At 49.8% G+C, this 22,480-nt stretch overlaps 1 protein-coding gene across 2 annotated transcripts in view; it reads right to left on the reverse strand.

Moving 5' to 3' along the window:
- The window catches only part of JAKMIP1 (janus kinase and microtubule interacting protein 1), a 183,546-nt gene that overhangs the window by 87,406 nt on the left and 73,660 nt on the right, over nt 1-22,480 (reverse strand). Inside the window, exons 2-3 of one of the 2 annotated variants that reach the window (XM_023206885.1) lie at nt 10,532-10,807; nt 3,308-3,802 (exon numbers count right to left, since the gene is read on the reverse strand). In XM_023206885.1, coding sequence (XP_023062653.1) covers nt 3,308-3,802; nt 10,532-10,660 — 624 coding nt within the window. In that variant the 5' untranslated portion in view covers nt 10,661-10,807. The remainder of the gene's footprint in view (nt 1-3,307; nt 3,803-10,531; nt 10,808-22,480) is intronic. The other variant, XM_023206884.1, reaches the window with a different exon arrangement.

The raw sequence follows: 22,480 nt of genomic DNA on the forward strand, positions 1-22,480 counted from the left end.
AAAAAAAAAAAAAAAAAAAAAAAAAAAAAAAAAAAAAAAAAAAAAGGTCTGCTGGGATTTTGGTAAGGGATAGCACTGAATCTGTAGCTCAATCACGGAAAAACTGGTATCTATACTAAGTTTTCTAATCGATGAAAATGATATCCCTTTCCATTGATTTAGATCTCCTTAAATTTTTCTCAGCAATGTTTTATGTTTTCAGGGGAGACATCTTACACAACTTTCATTAGATTTACTCCTAGGTATTTGAGTTTTTTGGTGCCCTACTGTAAATGATATCTTTTAAGATTTTGTTTTCTAATTGTTCATTGCTAATATATTGAAATAATTTGTGTGTATGTACCTTGTATATATAGACTTTGAAAAATTCACTTATTAATTCTAATAGTTTGTAGGGTCTTTCCATGTTCAGAACTTTCCATGTTCTGAACGTGTCCCACGAAAATTCATACGTTGAAACTTATCACCAACGTGATAGTATTCGGAGGTGGGGACTTTAAGAGGTGATTAAGTCATGATGGCAAAGCCTTTATGAAGGGAGTTAATGACCTTATAAGAGAAATATGAGCTGCCTGCCTCTCTTTTGTCATCACATTCCTTCTGCCATGTGAGGACACGGCATTCAAGACATCATCTTAGAAGCAGAAACTGGGCCCTTGCCAGATACTGAACTTGCCAGTGCCTGGATCTTGGACTTCCCAGCCTCCAGAATGGTAAGAAATAAATTTCTATTATATATAAGTTACCCAGTCTGTGTTATTTTGTTATAGCAGCAGTAATCAACTAAAAACAGGTCTCTTGGATTTTCTACATCACAACCATAGCACCTGCAAATAATGAGTTTTCCTTTTTTCTCCCTCTCTAAAACTTTTATTTGTTTACTGTCTTTTGTATTTGACATTCTGGCCAGTGTAATGTTGACTAGAAGTGGTAACAGTCAACATCTTGTTTCGACCTTGAACTTGGGTGGGAAACGTTCAATATTTCATCATTACGTATATTACTTGTAACAGATTTTTGATAGAACCATTTGTCATATTAGAGACATTCTATTCTATTCCTGGTTTTCTGAGAGTTTATATCATGAAATTGAATTTTACCAACAGATTTTTCTGCATCTATTAATATGACCACTTTTTTTCTCTTTTATCATATCATTATGTTGAATTACATTCAGTGATTTTAGAATATGAAGTCAATCTTTGTATTTTCAGAATAAACTCAGCTGGGTTATGACTTATTAGCCTTTCTATGTATTGCTGGATTTGATATGTTCATATCTTGCTTGTACTCTTGAATCTATGTTCATAAAAGGTAATCCAAAAGTTTTCTTATCTTGTGATGTTATTGCTTTTGGAATCAGAGTTACACTGGCTTCATAAGTTAGTTAAAATGTGTTCCAATTTCTATTTTCTGTAAGACTTTGGCTAGAATTAGTTTTACTTCTTTCTTAAACACTTGAAACAATTTACTTGTGAAGCCGTCTAGGTCTGGGCCTTTCTTCATTACAGATTTATTTAGGAGCTATAGGACTACTTAGAGTTTCTATTTGCTTCGTGTCAGTTTTGGTACGTTGTGCTTATTCAAGGAATATGTTCATTTTGTCGAGGTTTCAAGTTTATTGGTATATGCTGTTTGCTGTGGGTTTATTGTCTGTAGGAGCTGTGGTATTTCCCCCTTTACATTTTTGATATTAGTAACTTATTGTCTCTGTTTTGCTTTATCAATATTGCTAAATGTTTGTCCATTTATCAATTTTAATTAACTCTTGAATTTGTTGATTTTCATTATTAATTTTTATTTCACTGTTTCTTGCTCTTCAAAATTTCCTTCCTTCTACTCCCTGGAGTTTAATTTGCTGTTCTTTTTCTTTCTTCTTGATATAGAAGCTTAGATGCTTGATTTTCAGCATTTCTTCTTTTTGTCTAAGATATGTTTTGCTCTAAGGACTAATTACAACCCACAAATTTTGAAATGTGGTCTACTTTGATAAAAGTATGTCACATCCACAGAATTCTGCAGTTTTGGAATAGAGTGCTCTGTCAGGTAAGTTCACGTTGATTAATTGTGTTGGTGAAATCATGTCTTTATTCATTCTTTGTCTGTGTGTTCTACTGTTTGCTGATAGCAGTGTGTTCATCCCCAACCATAACTGTGGATTTCTCTGCTTCTCCTTTTAGTTTTGATATTTTTCTCTTTTATACATTTTGAGGTTTTGTTTTTGAATGCATTCCTACTGAATTGACCCTTTATTATTAAGAACTGCCCTTTTGTGTCTTTAGTATTACTTCTTGCCTTAGAGCCTTTGACATTAATACAGACAGACCAGCTTTGCTTTCAGGAAGTGTTTGCACAGTGTATCTTTCCCCATCCTCTTATGCTCCGTGTCACCATGTCCTCATAATTAAGATGTCCCTCTTGTAAATATCACTGTTACTGTTTGATCCAGTCTGAAAACCTCAGCTTACTTTACTTCTTAGCCTCCTGCCCCACACAGCTTCAAAGTGTGACAAACGCCCTGAGGGGCAGACTGGCCATGTGTTTGTGGTGGGCCCCCTCCCTTTGCCTCCTACGTCCAGTGAGGGCATGGGAGCTGCCACTCTGCCTTCCCAGCTGGGCTCACCAGCCTTCCCCATCACTGCAGGACTCAGGAGGATCTCCTGTGCAGCAAGCTGGCCTAGGTGGGGCTCCTCTGGTTTCCATTCTTTCATGCCCACCCTGAGATGGCAAAAAATCCTACTCATCTCTCTTAGGACATCCAATCTTCAGCCCACAACCAGAATCCACAAATGCCCCAAGGGAAGAAAGCAGCTGGCAATTCTCAGGCCGCCTAGGCAGGGCTCTTTCCCCTTCCCTTTGGAATTTTAGTTCATCCACACTCCACAGCTTCCACAGATCTCCAGTATCTTTCAAAACAGGCCTACTTGCAATTTGTATTTTTCCCTTGCTGTTGCAGCCAGTTGGCCGGCCTACCCTGACCTGCGGCATCTTACCTGGAGATGGAAGTCTGCTCATGGTTGTTGAAGTAAACGAATCAATAGATGCCTGGCACTCAGATATGCTATCACGATGCATTTGCAACAACCCTCGTTAGTCTCCTTTGACAAATGGGGAAACTGTTCTTTGAGCCGATTACCTGTAGCCCCAAAGCCTCCTTACCACACCTAAGACTGCAAGGACGTTGCTGGGGCCCCAGTGCTTTGAACAATGCCTGGAGCACAGCAGGTCCTCGGAGCTCCGCATTTCCCCCACGCGTGCAGGGAGGGAAGGCTGCGTGCCCGTGGGCTGGGGAGGGGGCGGCACGTACCAGCCTGCGGATGTCGCGCTCGCACTCGCGCTTGATGCGGTGCACCTCCTCTTGGTGCGCCTGGTAGGCAGCGCGCAGGTCGGCTGCCTTGGTCTTGTCGGCCTGCATGCAGTTACTGAGCGCCTCCTCTGCCTGCTTGCGCGCTGCCTTGAGCTCCAGGATCTCCTGCTGCAGCCGCAGGCGCTCTCCGTCGAAGGCCCTGCGCGCCTCCTCGCGCGCCTCAGTCAGCAGCGCCGTCTTGACCTTGTCGGCCGCGCCGTCGCGCAGCACATTCAGTGTGGCCTGCAGCCGCTGCAGCTCGCCCTCCTTGATCTTGGCCGTGCGCGCCGCCTCCTGCTCGTGCTGCCGGATGAGCCCCTCGCGCAGCGCCTGCAGCTCCTTGGTCTTCTCTTCATGCAGCTTGGCCTTGAGCTCCGAAATGTAGGCCGTGTGCCGTCGCTGCTCCTGCTCGCGCTCCAGCTTCGCCTCCTGCAGCCGCTCCCGCAGTTTGCCCACCTGCAGCCAGAGCGGCGAGAGAGCCGGTCAGGGTCAGGATCAGGGTCAGGGTCACAGCTGGGGGAGCTGGCCACAGCCTCCCCGCGCCCAAGACACCCACCTGGGCCCACGTTCCCACGGATTCCCCCTTCGGCAATGCCCTGCAGGCCTGACCCTCCTGCCAGCCCCACTTAGAATCTCTCCTGCTAGTTCCCTGAGGTTTTCCGCGGGGCTGGCAACCCCCCGAGGATGTTGGAGAGGCATTCAAGCCTTTGACATCTCTTCCGAGTTGTAGATATATGAGGAAGGACAACTGCTCAATCACAGAACACACCCTGCAGAAATCGTCACCAAGACCCCAAAGATTGTAAACCAGAAATACATTTCCAGGGCCCCATGCACGGACTCTGGAGTTGGAGAAGACAGACCAGGCTTCTAAGTCTTGGGGGGCAGTGAGCAGGGGGGCACCATTCTTGTTGGGCGGGGTCCCAAGCTGGGCTGGGGGCTCCAATGCATCACCCACATTGCCACATTAACCCCTCCCGGTCTTGGGAAGGAGGTAGCACGCTCGCGCGCACGCTCTCTCTCTCTCTCTCTCCTGTTTTATCATGAGGCAGCCAAGGCTCAGTGACGGTCTGGTGACCTGCCCAGGGTGAGGGATGAGGACCCTGCTGCTGCCAGGTGACCCACCCCGCCTTGAGTCTATTCATTCTATCAGCAAACAATTCAAAACATTACTTATAAAATGTCCCAAGGGAGTGTGTTCTGAAAACACTTCAAAATGCTTTCTTTAACCTTTTTGTTTCAATATCACTCAACACACACTCCACAGGAACACTTGACAAGCCCCTTCTTTCCTGAATTCTACCCCTCTCTGCAGACCTGAAATGAATTGCCTCTGACGGACAAGCTGCTGCCAGGGAAAATGGCAACGTCTTTCCCCAGACCACACTCTTGATTGCATAGTAACATGTGAAAATTAATTTTCGGTGAGAAGTTTTACAACGACACCTGAGTATTGGTAAATCCTTACTTATAACAGCAGGTCAAGAAGCAAATAAAACCAACCCAGGAACACACACAAGAGCAACATCTCCTTTCACCAGATACTCACAATCATAGGAATGAAGGCAGGCGACCAGTCCATGCTCTGTCCACCTTACCCTGGGGGCAGCAATCAGCATCTTTTCCTAGTGGATTTAGTAGCAGGAAGCCAGAACTTTAAGTATTTAACAGAACTGTCCCGGTTATGGACAAAATGTTTTTGACTGTTTTCCCCGCTGTGAGGCAACACTGTCTTAAGTCCCTGGTTAAGGCTGACAGTCATCTGGGCTCAGCAAGGTCAGATCCAATGAGATCCTAATCTGTTTTGATGAGCTGCATTTCCCCGGGGAAATTTCTCTACCTCTATGGTGGTTGATGTTGTGGGTCGACTTGGCTGGGCCACAATGCCCAGTCGTTTGGTCAAACACCAGTCCAGATGTGGCTGTGAAGGTATATTTTAGAAAAGATTAACATTTACATCCGTAAACTCTGGGTGAAGCACAGCACCTTCCACAATGTAGGTGGGCCTCATCCAATCAGTCGAAGGTTTTAAGAGAAAGACCGAGGTCCCCTGAGGAAGAAGGAACTCTGCCTCCAGACTGCACTGGGACTCGAAGCTGCAAGATCAACCTTTGCCTGAATCTCCAGCCTGGTGGTCTGCCCTACACATTTCAGATTTGCCAGCCCCACAACTGCGTAAGCCGATTCTTTAAAACTAACAAACAACCTCTCACTCTGTGGTGTGTGTGTGTGTGTCACAACCTATTGGTTCTGTTTCTCTAAAGAACTCTGACTACACAACCTTCCAGAGCTCCAGTTTCCTCTACTAGGAAACAGCGATGTCAACAGCTGCCCCTCAAAGGCCCGTTGGGAGGAGGAAGATGAGCTGACTGCAGGTGGATGAATGAAGTCTGTTGTTATCGTGGTTCTGACTTTGTGCATCAGGTGTGGGCAGCCTCTCGGGAGAGTCACAGGTAGAAAGGGAATGAGGAACATGGGAGGGTGGGCACAGGCCTATACAGGGCAGCCCGGGGGGTATAGGGGCTGCTTTCTGGGAGGGGCAGAGGTGCTGCCGAGCTGGTGATCCAGGTGTGTAGGGCAGGGATGGTGACAGAGAGGCAGGGGCCTGGGGACAGGGCCCTGGTGGGTCCCTCCAGCTCTACCCAAAGCTGCTGAGGGCCAAGCCCAGGTGACATGACCTATGCCACAGAAGCAGCAGAGTGAGGCTGGGGTGACCCCTGATGTGCACAGAGCACTCCCCACCTCCACCACTCCATCCAACTGAGCAGGCCAAAAACAGCCCCCCAGCACTTTACCTCCAGGTGCCTCCAAGCTACCCCAAGTGTAGGGGCACCCACACCAGTCACTCCTCAGCACTTGGACTCTAAATGCAGCCATAGCACAAAGGCCAAGAGAGGCAACATGCCCTGGGTATGTGGGGGCTGGCATGGAGAAATTATCTGAACCACCAGAACCACCCCCACTTGCCATTCCCACTCAGAGAGTGAGTCAGATTCGTCCCTTTCCATCCCCATCCTCATCCAATCTGGCAGCACTGGCTCTCTATGTCCAGGCCAGGCCACTTCCCCACGTCCCCCTTGCCCAAGCCACCTGCAGCAGCCCTCCCTACCACACCCTCCATGCTCAAAGCCCTCTAAATCTCACGGGTACAGGTTAACTACTCTGAAACCATCATACATGTATAGTGTCGAAGAAAGGAAGTGGATGGCAGATGGGGAAGCCAGGTTTCCCACTTGGAGTGAGAGGTTACAGACAAGCAAGAGGAGGCTGAAGTGAGCCATGTGGCAGTGGATTCATCTTGGGGACATCTGTAAGAACTCATGTTTAACTTTGTGTGGATATAGATGTCACATATAGAAATATTTACAGGTATGTGTACCTATGCAGGTCAGTTTACACATATATTTCCTTGTTCTGGCAGCTGAGAGGGCCTAGAAACAATGACACCCCAGCAGTAATGGGGCACACCTGGTGCCCAGATCTTTGTTTCTAATGCCATTCTCCAATAAAAGGAACCAGGACTCCTCAGAGAAATTGCTGGGTCTAAGGCTAGGATAAGAAATATACAAGATGAGCCTGGGGCATCTTTTTTTTTTTTTTTTTTTTTTGAGTTGGAGTCTCGCTCTGTCACCCAGGCTGGAGTACAGTGGCGCGATCTCGGCTCACTGCAAGCTCCGCCTCCCGGGTTCAAGCGATTCTCCTGCCTCAGCCTCCCGAGTAGCAGGACTACAGGTGCCCGCCACCACGCCCAGCTAATTTTTTAATATTTTTAGTAGAGATGGGGTTTCACCGTGTTAACCAGGATGGTCTCGTTCTCCTGACCTCATGATCCACCCGCCTCGGCCTCCCAAAGTGCTGGGATTACAGGCGTGAGCCACTGCGGAGCCTGGAGCATCTTATGATGCCAGAAAGTAAGGAAGTGCTCCAAAAAACTCCCACAAAACTGCTCCTGTGAAGTCTTGGGTTCTGCTTACCCCTGCTCTATTTTCTAAAACCTTTGATGCAATGTGCCCAGGGCTGCTATATTGCTGGTTTCCTGTAAGCCTCTATACCCATCTGACTTGAGGGCAGGGGCTGTCTCTGAGTTACTTCCAAACACTTCTCACTCAGCCCAGGCATGGAGCATGCGTGCCACAGGCTTGCTGATGAACAAACAGACACGTTTCCACCCTCCCTCATCCTACAGTGTTCAACAGCTATGCTTTGCTAAAATACCAGCACTTTAAATGGGACATTGACGGTGATTATGAGATCATATCAAAGTAACACTTCAATGCAATTGTAAAGTTTGCATTTATTCTTTTTGTACCAGTCAATAAGCACACGGCTGAATTCTCAGAGAATCAAAATTCTCCCAGCAGCCAGATGGGTAAAGTCAACCTCAAGGGGCCACAGGGATGGCTGGATTGAGAAAATAAGCAGCCAGGGTGCATCCAAGTGGAAACTGCTACATGTCCCAGAGGCAAGGAGGCAGCCTGGTAACAGGGAGGCCCAGCCTGGGGTCCGCATAGACCTGGCTTTCAACCCAGCAATACCACCTACTGTGCTAGCCTCGTGTGTGAGGCTAAACTGTGTCCCCTGAAATTCATATGTTGAAGTCCTAACCCCCAGGACCTCAGGATGTGATTGCATTTGGAGATAGATCCTAATGAGGTCATGAGGGTGGGCCCTAATCCAATCTGCCTGGTGTCTTCATAAGAAGAGGAAATACAAACATGGACACACACAGAGGAGAAAGCCATGTGAAGATACAGGGAGAAGGTGGTCGACTGCAAGCCAAGGAGAGAGGCTTCAGAAGGAGCCAGTCCTGACACCTGGATCTATGGCTGCCAGGCTCTAGGACGGTGAGACAGCAAACGTCTGTTGTGTAAGCCGCCCCCTCTGTGGGACTTGGTTACTGCAGCCCTGGCAAGCTAACACACCTGGGCAAGTTCCTGCCCTCTCCAGCTCTTGGCTGGCTCACCTGTAACACGGGGGAAGCCGCACCTGACCTCTCAGTTCCCTGCCAGGGTCATGATACCCTCTAAAGCACCTGGTGCTATCTGCACAGTAGGCATACAAATGTCGGCCTGATGGTCATGTGAGAATATGACAGGCAGCACCCAGGCCCCGTGTGTGACTGTCCCATTCATTCCTCAAACAACCCAGGAGGCAGACACCTTAGAGGTCCCCATCTACAGATGGGAAAACTGAGGCAGGGGGTTACACAGCTTATAAAACCTCAGGCAGGGGTGGTGGTGGAGAGGGGATGGAGCCCAGGCAGTGTGATGTGAGCGAGCAGCTTTCCCTGTCACCACAGTCACTATTGCTGCGTCCAGATACAAGATGCAAGCCCCTGCAGCCCTAGCCAGTCAGCCCCAGCCCCAGAGGTGACCTGGCCTCTTGACCTGGTTAAGGGTGAACAGGTCAACATCACCAGCATCCATGACTAAAAGAGGCTGGATGCACTTGGACGGGAATCTTGAACACCCAGGGATGGAGACAGGTGCATCTGTCCCCAAGTTCCAGAAGCCCACTCCCCCAGTCCAGAACTCAGCCTCTGCTCTGTGTGGCCCATCCTGAGCTGGGGGTTGGAGCCAGAGCCCAGGCCCCAGCCCTATCCCCACCTGGCAGCTGCATCTGGCCCAGCACCTCATTGGCGGCCTGAGTCCCAGCTCAACAAGACGGGGATGCCTGATGCAATTTCCCAAGCAGCCTCCACCCATTGCTCCAGGTGCTACATCAGAAGCTGGAGGGCACCTTCAGAGCTTCAGTTAGACCCTCAACTGCTCGAGCCACCCAAGAGCAAGCCTGCATCTCCATCCCCTTTCTGTCCTCAGCCTGGCTAGTGGTTCCTCCCTGGGCTCATAGCCCCGGGCTTGCTCTACCTTCAAGTCCACCCAAGTCAGAGCCAGGCCACCAAACAGGACTGCAGCTGGGCCTGGGCACCAGATGTTGATGGGTCTTTTTATTGCATCCATTAATCAGATCCTCATGACCATCTGAAACCAGACAGCTATTATTACACCATAATAGCTGGTGTCAGATGAGAAGACAGAGGTTTCAGAGACTTTTAGTCACCTGGCCAAGATCATGAGACCAGTTAGGGGACAAGCTGAGGTTTGAAGCCAGGTCTGCCTGGAAAGTCTGTGCTCCTCCCCTCTGTGACATCCCGTGCTTTAATTAGACTCCCAGCACTCAACCAGGCACTGTCCTGCCCAGCTCCAAAGCTCAAATCTGCCCTAGGAGAGAGGAGAGTAGCTCGTATCCCAGAGCCAGGCTCTGTTCCAAGCTCTTTACCTAGCAAAGCCCTGAGTCCAGACCACAGCCCCATCATGTCTAAGAAAGCACATAATATGGCTTACAAGACCTCAAGGCAGCCTAAACCAAAAATAAACTTTGAAGCCTCCTGACCATCTGAATGGACCCCTGCTCTCCACCAAGGGCATTCCAAAGTTAACCTGAAAAGCTAGTTCAGGCCATGATGGGAAGCGGGGAATGGGACATGCCTCACTATGCCCTCCTCCCTTTTGGAATTTAGGAAAAGCTGGTACTGCCATGACCTTGCTAAATTAAACTAAACTTAGCCTGAGGGTGCCTTCATGCATGAGTTCCTATATAATGAACTGCAACCTAACTTAGCAAGCAAACTAACCAAGAGGCTGACTTAGGAGCATTTTTAAACAAACAGCCAAGGCTCAGCCAATCACAGAAGCTGAGCATCAGTAAATCACAGGTGACCCACGGATCAAGGGTCAAGCTGTAATCAATCAAGTAGCCTCAGCACCTCTTCTGTTTTCTGTCCCCATCATGAAAGCTGTCTGACCACATGCATGCTTCTCTGAACCTGCTCTGTTCTGTTCTGGGGACTGCTCCATCCTCGAATCGTTCTTTGCTCAACTAAACTCTGCTAAACTGAATTTGTCAAACACTTTTCTTTTGACAAGCCCCATCTTGCAGGTAAGAGAAATCAAAGAATGGGGTGTTCAGTGACTTGTCCAAGGTCACAGCAAACACTGGTGGGGCCCGGACTCCTGCCCAGTGGTCTCTGTATTGCAAAGGGACGGGCCGCAGGCTAGAGAGGTGAAGTGCCTACCCTCAGCTCCCGACCTGGAACAGGCTCTCCATACACGCACGCCCCAGGGGCAACACTGCCCAAAGGGACATTTGCAGCCCAGCTGCTGCTGAGCTGGCGCCAGCCCCCACCTTGCTCTTTTCCTGCTGGAACTCGATCTGAATGCTGGTCAGCTTGGCCCGCAGCTCCTCGTTGGCCATCTGCACCGCGTCCGTCTCCATCTCGGGCTTCTCGCCCTTGCTCCGGCCTTTCTTCGACATGCTTCCTCTTGGGTCAAGGTGCTGAGATCCCGCGGTTCACACCTGTTCACGCACGCCAGCCAGCAGGCGTGGCTACCAGCTCCGCCGTGCTAACCAGTCGCGCAGGGCTCAGCTCGCTCTCCGAGGAAACCACCATCACTTGGGATCCTGAGGGAAGGAGGGAAACTGAGTTAGCAGAGAGAGAAGGGTGGGGAGCTGGTGTCCCTGCCTAGGGCACCCTAGGCCAGCAACTGCCTCATCTGGAGGATGACCTGCCACTCCCAGAGCTGACCTAGAGCCTCCCAGATGGGGGCTGCAGCAGGATCACTTGGAGGTTGTTAAGGCATGGAGTCCTGGGCCCACCCATAGAAAATCTGATTTGCATTTCTAACAAGCTCCCAGGTGAGGCTCCCAGGTGACCACACTTTGAGTAGCTTCAGTCCATCCTGCTCCCATCAGGATGGGACCAGCCCATCTCAGCACCCTGTAGACCACAGTCTGCCAACATCAGTGAACCTGAGTCTCCTAAGATACTTCTTCCAAAAAGCAGGGCCCTGGGCCTCACCCAGAGCATGGTAGGCCAGGGAATCTGCATTTCCATCCACAATCCCAGCAATTCTGGAGCCAGGTCTGAGGACCACACTTAGAGAAATGGGCTTTTTGATTTCAGAGGTTAGTGGTTTCCTTCCCACCTAGATAGGTGATGTCACCCAGTGTTACAGATGAGGAAACGGAGACACACAGAGGTTGACTGCTGGTGATGCCACTCAGCTACTGAGAGAGGAAACAGTATGAACCCGATCAAGGTCCACAGCTGGAAGCGGGTGAGCCAGGACTGAGCCTAACCACCGCCCCGAGCTGCCTCGGAAAGCCCGCCTCTGCTCTCCCTTCCCTTCCCCACATCTCCTTCTCATTTTCCATATGACAAACTGTAATTGACTTAGTTCTCATCTATGTCCCCTACAAGAGGATGGATTCCCAGTAGCAAGGCCTGGGCCTGCTCTGCCCCCACTGTGTCCTCCATGCCTAGAACAGAGGGCAGCACGTAAGATGCATCCGCCAAGTGCATGAATGAATGAGCGAGTGACAATAGGAGAGTCATGAGGTACCCATCATGTACCAGGGCCTGTGACGGGAGCTGGGAATCCTGTCCTATCATCCTTGGAACACCTGGTGAGAGAGGATTTTACTAGGCCCATTTTAGAGATGAGGAAATGAAGGCACAGAGAGGTGAAGTCAGCTACCTAAGTCCACACAGCCAGTGAGTGGTGGTGTTGGGATTAGATCACGTAGGGAATGAATGCAGAGCGAGGAGGGAACACACCAGTGTGGAGGAATGCTAACTTGGGAGGTTGGGCAGATGAGACAAAATTGGCAAGGAAGGCCATGAACAGGACGGAAGGAGAGAAAGCACCAGGGAGGCTGTAGAAGATCGTGTGTCTAGAAGAAGGAAGGTGCCAACAGCGGGTAGCCCCCAAGAGGTCAAGGTGAGAACCCGAAGCTGGCCATTGGATTCGGCCTCCTGGAGTCCATGTGACCTCAGCCTGTGGGTGGGAGATGCAGGAAGTATAGGACAGGGGTGCCCAGGAATGGTCTGGGGTGGGGTCCCCGCAACATCAGTGCATCCGGCGAGTTGCAGATGCTCAGTGGCCTTGAACTGAAGTCAGGCGGGACCTGCTAACCCTGAGGCCCTGGGACATCCCTCCAATCTACAAAATCTGGGAGGCAGTGATGGAGGCCAGCTGCCTTCCTCCTGAGCAAGAGAGAGTAGTGTTTCTTAAAACACCATGAAGGATTATTCTGGGCTAATCAACAACTCCGCTGATCGATTCCAGAAAGGTACATTCTGTCTTCAGATAAGTATGAACTCCATTTGCCTTGATCTGACTTAGAGCTTGATACATAATTCATTCCTCGCCTCCGCTGACCTGCCGCTTTTATAACCACAGCAGTTCTCAGAAATCAGCCTTCGGGTCTGAAGTGCACCTCCCTGTACCCTGATGGGCAGGAAGACACACAAAATGCAACACCAAAAAAGGAAGCTTGCTCCTTTTTATTCCTTTGTGTGGCCGCTTCTAGGAATGTGCTTTAAGGAAATACCAGAGATAAGTCTCTGATAGAAACACTTGGATGTGCATCCCAACAACACAGTGCTCAGCCAGAAGAGATAGATGACGTCAATGACGTCTAAGCCCCAACAGAAAACTCCGCACGGGGAAAAGGTCAGCTCCACAAAGAGTGAAAAAGGTGAAATAAAACAATAGGCCGGGTGCGGTGGCTCACGCCTGTAATCCCAGTACTTTGGGAGGCTGAGGTGGGTAGACTACCTGAGGTCAGGAGTTTGAGACCGGCCTGGCCAACATGATGAAACCGCCTCTCTACTAAAAATATAAAAAATTAGCAGGGCGTGATGGTGCGCACCTGTAATTCGAGTTACTCGGGAGGCTGAGACGGGAGAATTGCTTGAACCTGGGAGGCGGAAGTTGCAGTGAGCCAAGATCGTGCCATTGCACTGCAGCCTGGGAGACTCCATCTCAAAATAAATAAATAAATACATAAAAATAAATACAATTTATAGTCTCAATTTTCTGCTATATATATATACGTAGATAGATATATATAATTGCTCATTATTTTCACTCAGTCACAAATACGTGTTGAGCAACTGCGAGGTGCCAGCCCTGCACCCTGGGGACACGGTGGAAAGGACATGGCAGCCACATCCCCAGGATACTGACAGGGACCATCTCGGGGATGCAGTTAAAGGTGATATCTATTCTCTTCTTTAGACTCTTCTAGGTAAGTACAATTTTCTACTTCAATGACTGCTTTTCAGAGGAAACAGTGCAGTTTTTTTGTTGTTTCTTAAGAAAGGCAAGAAAAATATCGGTCATTAGCCAGGAAGGACCCCTGAAGAAAGAAGAAGAGAAACAAAACGGACTACATCCACAGGAGTGGCCCGCCAGCCTCGCAGGCAGGATGGGGCAGCTGCAGGTCTGCCAACTCTTTGGGCCGCTGGTGGGGGAGAGGGCTGCCCTGTCCAGGACCCAAAACCTGTTGAAGCCCTACCCTGAGCATGCGTCAACTGTCAGCTCCTCTGGGTCAGAACCTTAGCTCCCACCTTTGTGTGCCCCACCCCATGCCCACCCCATGCCCAGCCCAAAGTCCAAGCTCGATCCAATTCCAGGATGAATAAATCTCCATGGGCTGATGCCAAGCCTGGTACTCTCAACACGCCGTTCCAGACACTGCCAGGCTGGGCCACAGTGAGTGTGGAGATGAATGGAGTGCAGGAGGGGCGGATCCAAAGTTCTGGGCCAAGTCAACCTCAGAGCTCAGGGTGGGCCCCAGCAGCCGGCCTCTGTGCCACGGACACACTGTTGATGGTCCTGATGCTCACAGCGCCATGCAGCATCACTATAATCAGCTCCTCCAGCTGCGGGCTGCAGAAAGGTCTCATCAGCAGGAGCAACAGCAGGGAACTCTCCTGCCTGAGCTGAGCTTGGTGTCAGCTGCACCCAGGACTTTTCATTCTGAGCCCACTGCCCACCAAGCAGGAGATGGCACAACCCCCTGCCGAGGAAGGAGCACAGCCGTGGCTGAGCGCCGCAGGCTGGAGGGTGACTGCTCAGGACACACAGGAGGCGGAGTCCTCAGAGCATGCTCCTTCCTGAAGGCACGGGGAGCCCCCCCTGCTGATCCTGGACCTTGCCTGGCATATAGGCCAAGGTTGGTAAATAGCCATCTCCTGTGAACCAGTCCTGTTGGCTCCAGAACTGAAATATCTCTGCAGCCCGCCCAACTCTGACATCACGTGCCCCCTTGTCCCAGCCTCCATGCCATTTGTGCCTCAGCAGCGTGGGTGCCCTTTATTTGCCCACAAGAAATTAAAATACCGGGCGTGCAGGAGGACCAGACTAGGTCCCGGCCATCCAGAACTGTCTAGTCAGGGAGACCACTGTGAAAATGAATACATAAAATAATGATGGCTCGTGGCAGGTTCTGGAAAGAAAAAGTCTACAGGGCACTGTGATACACAGCTATCAAATATCACCGGTCACGGGCAGGCGGTGGGGAGGGCAAACTGCCAGACCACGTGGGGGCTCTACACCAAGCACAGAGTCAAGACCAGCTATGTATTTGCAGCCCAGTGCAAAATGAAAACATGAGGCTCCTTGTTCAAAATTATTAAGACTTGCATGATGGCAACAGCAGAGCATTAAGCCAAGAGCCAGGCCCTCTGAGTGCAGGCCCTGCAGGACAGCACAGGTCGTGTGCCCGTGAAGCTGGCCCTGGACAGAGTTCAAGCCCTACCCCGAGCATGCTGGAAAGCCATTAGCAGGGTGTGACTCGAATTTCCATTTCGCTGAAGTGCAGATGGTAATAGCTGTACCCCAGTCGTGGTGGCGAGGGTAAAATGGGTCCCTGCCTGTCACATAGGAAGCACTGCAGAGGCTCTTGCGACTATCATCCTGCTGTTTAAAGATCACCTGGGCTGCTGAGACACAGAAGAATGACATGGAGGCTGGGACAAGGAGCATGTGGTGTCAGAGATGGGTGGGCTGCAGAGATATTTCAGTTCTGGAACCAACGGGACTGGTTCGCAGGAGGTGGATATTCGCCAACCTTGACCTCTATGCCAGGCTCTTGCTCTGACCCCACAGCCTTCCACAGTGCCCACCAACAACATCTGCCCATGCACTGGGTGCAGGGCCTTGTCTGGCCTTCTCAGGCCTGCTGCAAAATTTCCTCCCTTCATTAAAGCACAGCTTCGTGGTGACAACATTGTAGAGGCAAGCAGAAGGGCTGGGACCCTGGACTGAGGCCACAGGAGGCAAGGGCAGAGCTCTGGTTGGCCAGCATGGGCCAGCTTCTGGCTGATGAGGGCTGAGGTGGGCTGAATCGTGGCCCCCAAAAAGATACCACATCCTGCTCCCCAGAACCTGCGGATGTGCCCTTGTTAGGAAAAAGCACCTTTGAAGATGTAACGAAGTGAAAGATCTCAAGAGGAAATTCTCCTGGAGTAGGATGAAGTCTAAATCCATTGACAGGAGTCTTTATAGGAGATGCGCAGAGAAGACATACGGAAGAGAAGCCCACGTGAAGCCAGGGAAAAGACCAGAGCGCTGCGGCCACACCAGGGAAGCCAGGACAGCTGACAGCCACCCAAAGCTGGAGGAGGGAAGGACTGACAGCCTTTTTTAAGGGAATGTGACCCTGCCAGCACCGTGACTTGGGACTTAAAGATCACCTGGGCTGCTGAGACACAGACGAATGACATGGAGGCTGGGACAAGGAGCATGTGGTGTCAGAGATGGGTGGGCTGGAAGGACAGCTGACAGTCACCCAAAGCTGGAGGAGGGAAGGACTGACAGCCTTTTTTAAGGGAATGTGACCCTGCCAGCACTGCGACTTGGGACTTCTGACCTCTAGAACTGTGAGAGTAAATTTCTGTTTACCACCCAGTTTGTGGTCATTCTTTATGGAGGCCACAGGAAATTAATATACCAGGCAAGCAGGAAAGAACCGCTCCTGGGGCCGGGCGCAGTGGCTCACGCCTGTAATCCCAGCACTTTGGGAGGCTGAGGTGGGTGGATCACCTGAGGTCGGGAGTCCGAGACTAGCCTGACCCAACGTGGAGAAACCGCCTCTCTACTAAATATACAAATTAGCTGAGCATGGTGGTGCATGCCTGTAATCCCAGCTACTTGGGAGGCTGAGCCAGGAGAATCACTTGAACACAGGAGGCAGAGGTTGCGGTGAGCGGAGATCACGCCATTGCGCTCCAGCCTGGGCAACAAGAACAAAACTCTGTCTCAAAAACAAACAAGCACCACCAACAACAAACCACTCCTGGGACACGCTCAGCACTTTGTTTAATGCCTGAAGGTAACCAGCTCCTCAGAACACAAGTCTGAATAAGCCTTGCCTTGCCCCTCTCCTCACTGTGCGTAATATCACCAAGAAACCACAATGTCTCCCCGCTGAACAGGGCCGCTCACATCCCTCTACAGTCACAGTTCACAACCTACAAGGTGAGATTAGAAGGGACCTTTGCCCCCAAGGTGTGGATGAAAAAAGTAAGGCTCAGAAAGCAGAAGTGAGTTGCCCAAGATTGTTGGATGACCTGGTGGCTGCCATGGTATTTCCAACTCAGGTTTCCTGCCTCCAGCCCCACATGGCCTGATATTTTTATAACAGGCACAAAAAGAAATTAGCTCCTTCAAGACACCTCAAATCCAAATATCTGATAAGCAGAAATTCCAGCCCATCACCAAGAGGTCTTCTTTGTAACACTTCCTGCATACTTCACCAAAAATTACACGGAGATCCCAGGGTCTCCCTGAAGAAAATATGAATGAGGTAGGTTGGCAAAGTCAAATCCTTTCTGTGGACAGAAAACAGTTTATCCTAAAGAATCTAGTCACACTTTTTTTTTTTTTTTTTTAAACAAACATTCATTACTTAATGAGCCCTTAGGAAAAAAATCTCTCTCTGAGTAAGTATATGACTTTGGTTTAAATATCTAAATCCAAATTGATTGTGCTGACTTAAAAAGCTACAACCATATTCCTACCCCAGGCACAGTAATATGCTTCCTGGAAATTTATTCTAAGGAAGTAATTCCTGAAAGGAAAGAGCAATCTGCCTAAAGATGTTGCGAGTAGCATAATTTGAATTGTTGATGGCAATGGAAAACCGGAAATAACCTCAGGATCCAAAAGTTGTTGATGCCCAAATGAGCAAAAGCACACTTTCTGAGCTAACTCAGAAAGAGCCCAGGCAGAGACAGGGAGGGAGGCCCACGGACAACAGTGGCGTGTGAGCCCTGCTGGGCAGCACCTGGAGAAATGGGCAGTGTGCTTCTCATCAGTTCACATCCCGCGATTTCGCTTTAAATCTGGTGATGGTGGGCATGCTATGTATGCAATCAACAAAATAATGAGATGGTACTGGGTTCTCTTTTGAGCAATACTGAAATACCAGAGTGAAGCTCACACCCCAGGCCAGCTTCAGCTCCTTCCATGAATCCTTTATGGGCCAAGTGGGGACTCAGAGGCTGTCGGAGTCCCCACTCCACAGCGCTGCTGGAGGCTAAGTGCTTTCAGGTTTGGGCATTTCTTGGCACACTTACCGGCACAAAGCAATGCTCAAAAAATGGTAGCAGGCCGGGTGCAGTGGCTCACGCCTGTAATCCCAGCACTTTGGGAGGCCGAGGCGGGCGGATCACCTGAGATCAGGAGATCAAGACCAGCCTGGCCAACATGGTGAAACCCCGTGTCTTCTAAAAATACAAAAATTAGCCAGGCATGGTGGTGCACACCTGTAATCCCAGCTACTCGAGAGGCTGAGGCAGGAGAATCGCTTGAATCCGGGAGGCGGCAGTTGCAGTGAGCCAAAATCACACCACTGCACTCTAGCCTGGGTAACAGAGCGAGAGCTTGTCTCAAAAAAAAAAAAAAAAAAAAAAAAAAGGCAGCAGCTTCATCGTCATCATCATCATCATCATCATTATCATCATCGTCATTCTCATTGGCGTGCGCTGCCAGATTTGCCAACAATGTGCATAGCTTGACCCAGGATTTTTCCTATGACTCTATCAACAGTGGGCTGCATAAGGAGCAAGGGCATAAAATGGTCCTCCATGTTCAGGCCCAGAACAACCTGACTATTTGGAGGTCAATACTCTCTTGCCTTCAACTTCCCTCTCACCTTCCAAAGAACTGTGCCAGGCATCAGGAGAGCAAAAGTTGGAAGCAACCTGAATGTACCGCCATAGGGAATTCCTTGTACTACAAAACTGCACTAGTAAATCCAGGGATGGGTATGCAGTGGAGGAGGGTACGCCATCACAGACAGGCGGCCTGCCCCCGGACCTAGCAAGGAGCAAACAGCTCCCCGTGCGGGAAGTCACCGGAGTGAGCCCTCGGCACACGCCATCTACTCCAGTAATCACAACGCAGCTCCAGCGATGCCCAAGAGCATTAAACAGAGGAGCCATATCTGAATTTTCCAGAGAAAGTTGACATTGATTTTTATGTGAAATTTCCCAATTTGTATATGTTAGAAATGAATTCACATAGATTTGTGTAAATATCTTTCAGCCCAAACAAAAGCCATCTGTGGACCAGATTTGATCTGTGGCCATTGCCCTGCCAACTCTGATGTTTGCCACCTATTAAATGGAAAAAGCAACTTATACAATCGTATATACAGCATACTACAGTGGATACATATATATAATGCACATATATACTACATATAATAGACACTGTATATATGTGCATTTGTAGGCAGGCTTATGTTTAAGTGTAGGAATTTAAAATAGCATAGACAGGGCCAGATGCAGTGGCTCATGCCTGTAACCTTAGCAGTTCAGGAGGCTGAGCAGGCAGATTTCTTGATGTCAGAAGTTCAAGACCAGCCCAGTCATGATAGTGAAACCCCATCTCTACTGAAAGTACAAAAATTAGCCTGTAATCCCAACTATTTGGAAGGCTGAGGCAGGAGAATCGCTAGAACCTAGGAGGCAGAGGTTGCAGTGAGCTGAGATCGAACCACTGCACTCCAGCCTGGGTGACAGAGTGAGACCCCATCTCAAATAATCATCATAATAATAAAATAGCATAGACAAATATTTACAATCTATTGAGAGTGGACATCTTTGAAAGAGGGAAGGGTAGTTGGGTTTTTCCTTCTGTTTGGATTTGATTTTTGCCTGGATACATTTTCTAAAGGGCTTACAAAGACTCTGCATTGCATATTTAGCATGAAATCATAAAAGATTCTTGTCTTTAAAAGACTGTGCTGAGATTCAAGGCATGGCAGAGGCCTTATGAAGAAAAATAACATAATGTGATATAAATAGAGGTTAGAGGGAGCAGCTGCTGACCTGAATTCAAGTCCCACACAAGCAAGTGCCGGCTCTAGGATGCGGGAGACGTCAGTTCATATCCCTGAACTGTCGTTTCGTCAGCTGCAAAGCTGGGAGGACAGCGCCCAGCCCATGTGACGTGAAGGTCAGGGAGGGGGATGTGGAGGGTGAGAGCATGGGCTCAAGAGCCAGAGTGACTGGGTGGATTCCTAGCTCTACCACTTACCAGCTGTGTGACCTCAGACAGGAGACTTCACCTCTCTGTGCCTCAATTTCTTGATCAGAAAATGAGGCTAGTAATAATTCCTTCCTCCTAAGGTTGTTTTGGGCATGAAATGATTTCCTACTTTTAAGGTTTTTCAGAACAGGGACCAGACCGTAACAAGGACTCGGTAACAGTTAACAATTATAATGATTTAATTGCAAAATACAAAACCTTTTAAATGAAAGATGTCACTTGTTAACACTCTAATAATTTAGGAAATACAAAAGGCTCTTGTTCGTTTTTCTATTTTCTGCCAATGCTACTAGTTTTCAACATCACCCCAAAAATACACACCTATCTTGAGGCTGTACAGTCCTATGGAACAGAGCTGTTGCCACTGGCAGAGGAGGCATGGCTTCCGGGGGGCCCAAACCCCTCACCCAGAGCCATGGCACACCATACAGTGGGTGTGCCCCCATCCCAGGCACACAGCTTGATTCTCAGGATTTTCACAAAATCCTAGCAGCTGAGCTGTCTGTTCTTCCAGCCCAGGGCCTAAGAGACACAGGGAACTGGAAGACAGCATTGTGCAAAAGGCGAAGACACAGGCAGGAAAATGAAAGACAGCAAAGATTTTCTAGAAATCAAAGATTTTCCACCATGCCACTACCCCAAAAGAGAGAGAGGATATTAAAATAAAAAGTCTTTTAATACTTAAAAAGAAGAAGCCTCAAGCTGGGCATGGTGGCTCCTGCCTGTAATCCCAGCACTCTGAGAGCCCAAGGCAGGAGGATGGTTGAGCCCAGGAGTTCAAGACCAGTTTGGGCAACAGAGGAAGATCCTGTCTCCAAAAAAAAAAAAAATTTAAAAGTTAGCTGGATGTGGTGGTGCGAGCCTGTAGTCCTAGCTACCCAGGAGACTGAGGTGGGAGGAGCACCTGAGCCCAGGAGTTCAAAACTGCAGTGAGCTATGGCGGCGCCACTGCACTCCAGCCTGGGCGACAGAGCAGTGAGACCCTGTCCCTAAAACACACAAGAAAGAAAAGGCCTGGGAAGTCTAGGAAGTACTTTCTTAGGAGACCTCATTTTCCAATTACAGGAAATTAACAAGGTGCTTGCTGTCTCTTTTTATACTGATGCAAAATAGTTAGACGGAGTTTTAAGTGAACCTTCCATAAGGCGTAGTCAATAATGTCAACCAAGTCAGGTTTTCCTAACACATACTCTGGGCTTGGAGGTGAAGTGCTATAGAGAGGACCCGGAACAAGGAGCAGGAGGCTTAGTCACTTGCCTCAGCTCTGCCACGATCCCCTTCATGGCCCTGGCTCAGCTGTGTTCTCTCCACGCAGGACTTTCCATACATAATGGGGGTGGGCCATGCAGACGGCACCACATGGGACGAGCGTTGGCGACTATTGCTAATCCCAGAGAGGGCCACCTGCGGCCAGGGCTCCCAAGCCCTGTGTCCCATCACTGATGCCAGGAGGTCACAGCTGGCGGGTCTCATCAACATATAAATGACGACAGAGCAGCCACCTGTACCAGCACATTCAGGAGCACTTAGTGACCTGGACCCAGTTCCACGCTTAAGTGTGGCAGCTTAATCCACACATGGGCCTCAGCCTTCCCCAACCCTCAACATCCAGCCAAGAGCTGTTCCCTATCACCAATTTTCAGAGGCATCCTCTACTGCCACTGCCCCAGCCAGCCCTCACCCTTGCCTGTCTGCATTCGTGTGACACAGTGGCCTCCCCTGGTCTAGGCCTACCTGCCAATCCATCCCAGCTCTAGGGCCATGGGGAGTGACCCTCCCCACCATTCCTTGCTGATGCCCTGTAGGGGAAAAAGTGTCCATGGCTACAGCAGCCGGGCCTCTGCACTGCACCCTGCTCCTTGCTCCAGCCTGGGTCATGCCTGCTGTCCCCTGAAGGCCTCTGCATGTGCCCCTCCCTAGCTCACAGGCCACCTGGGATCACCTCCTAACTGTCCCCAGTATTTGACTTGGGTCACACTTCTTTTGGGCAAACCTCTTCTGCCCTGCAAGCAAGGTCGGGTGTCCCTGAGGCCCAAGCCTGACTCTAGGCCACCATCACGTGACCATCTATCTCCAGGACTATGAGGCCAGCTGGGTTGAGATTGCCACAGGAGACAGACCCATTCTACAGATGGGAAAACTGAGGCCTAACAGATCGGGGCTGGCCTGAGTCACAGAGGGAGTAGGAGAGGAGAACCTGCCTCTTCCCCACCAGTGGTCAGCCAGGCTATGGTCAAAGGCCACAGGGCGGGCACCACCCCACACAGGCACCACAGTCCCCAGCCCCAGCTCACTGAGGTGCCCTCAGCTCCCACTTCCCTGGGCAATTATATCATCAGCACTCCAGCAGCCGAAGCACCCCACCCGGACTGGCTGACCCCTCGCCTAGGACCCTCCCATCCCAGGGGCCAAGACCCTCAAGCCCCTCCCCACAGACAGGGCCACATGGTCCCAGTAGGCTGGGACGGAGGCCACTCGATGCCACTCTCCCAGCTCCATCTATGGCCACAGTGACCCACATTGTCCGGACTTCCTGTTTTGGGTCAGGTTGTTCATTCTGCACCTAACAAACACCTAAGAGTCCCTCATGTGCCCGGGAGGGGGTGATTCTGTGCGTGTTACACACACACACACATGCATGTACCATACAGAAACACACCATGTAGAAACACACACATACCATACAGAAACACACCACACACACACTATACAGAAACACACACACACC

This window comes from Piliocolobus tephrosceles, chromosome 3 (assembly GCF_002776525.5).
Source record: "Piliocolobus tephrosceles isolate RC106 chromosome 3, ASM277652v3, whole genome shotgun sequence".
In the NCBI taxonomy this organism is placed as follows: domain Eukaryota; kingdom Metazoa; phylum Chordata; class Mammalia; order Primates; family Cercopithecidae; genus Piliocolobus; species Piliocolobus tephrosceles.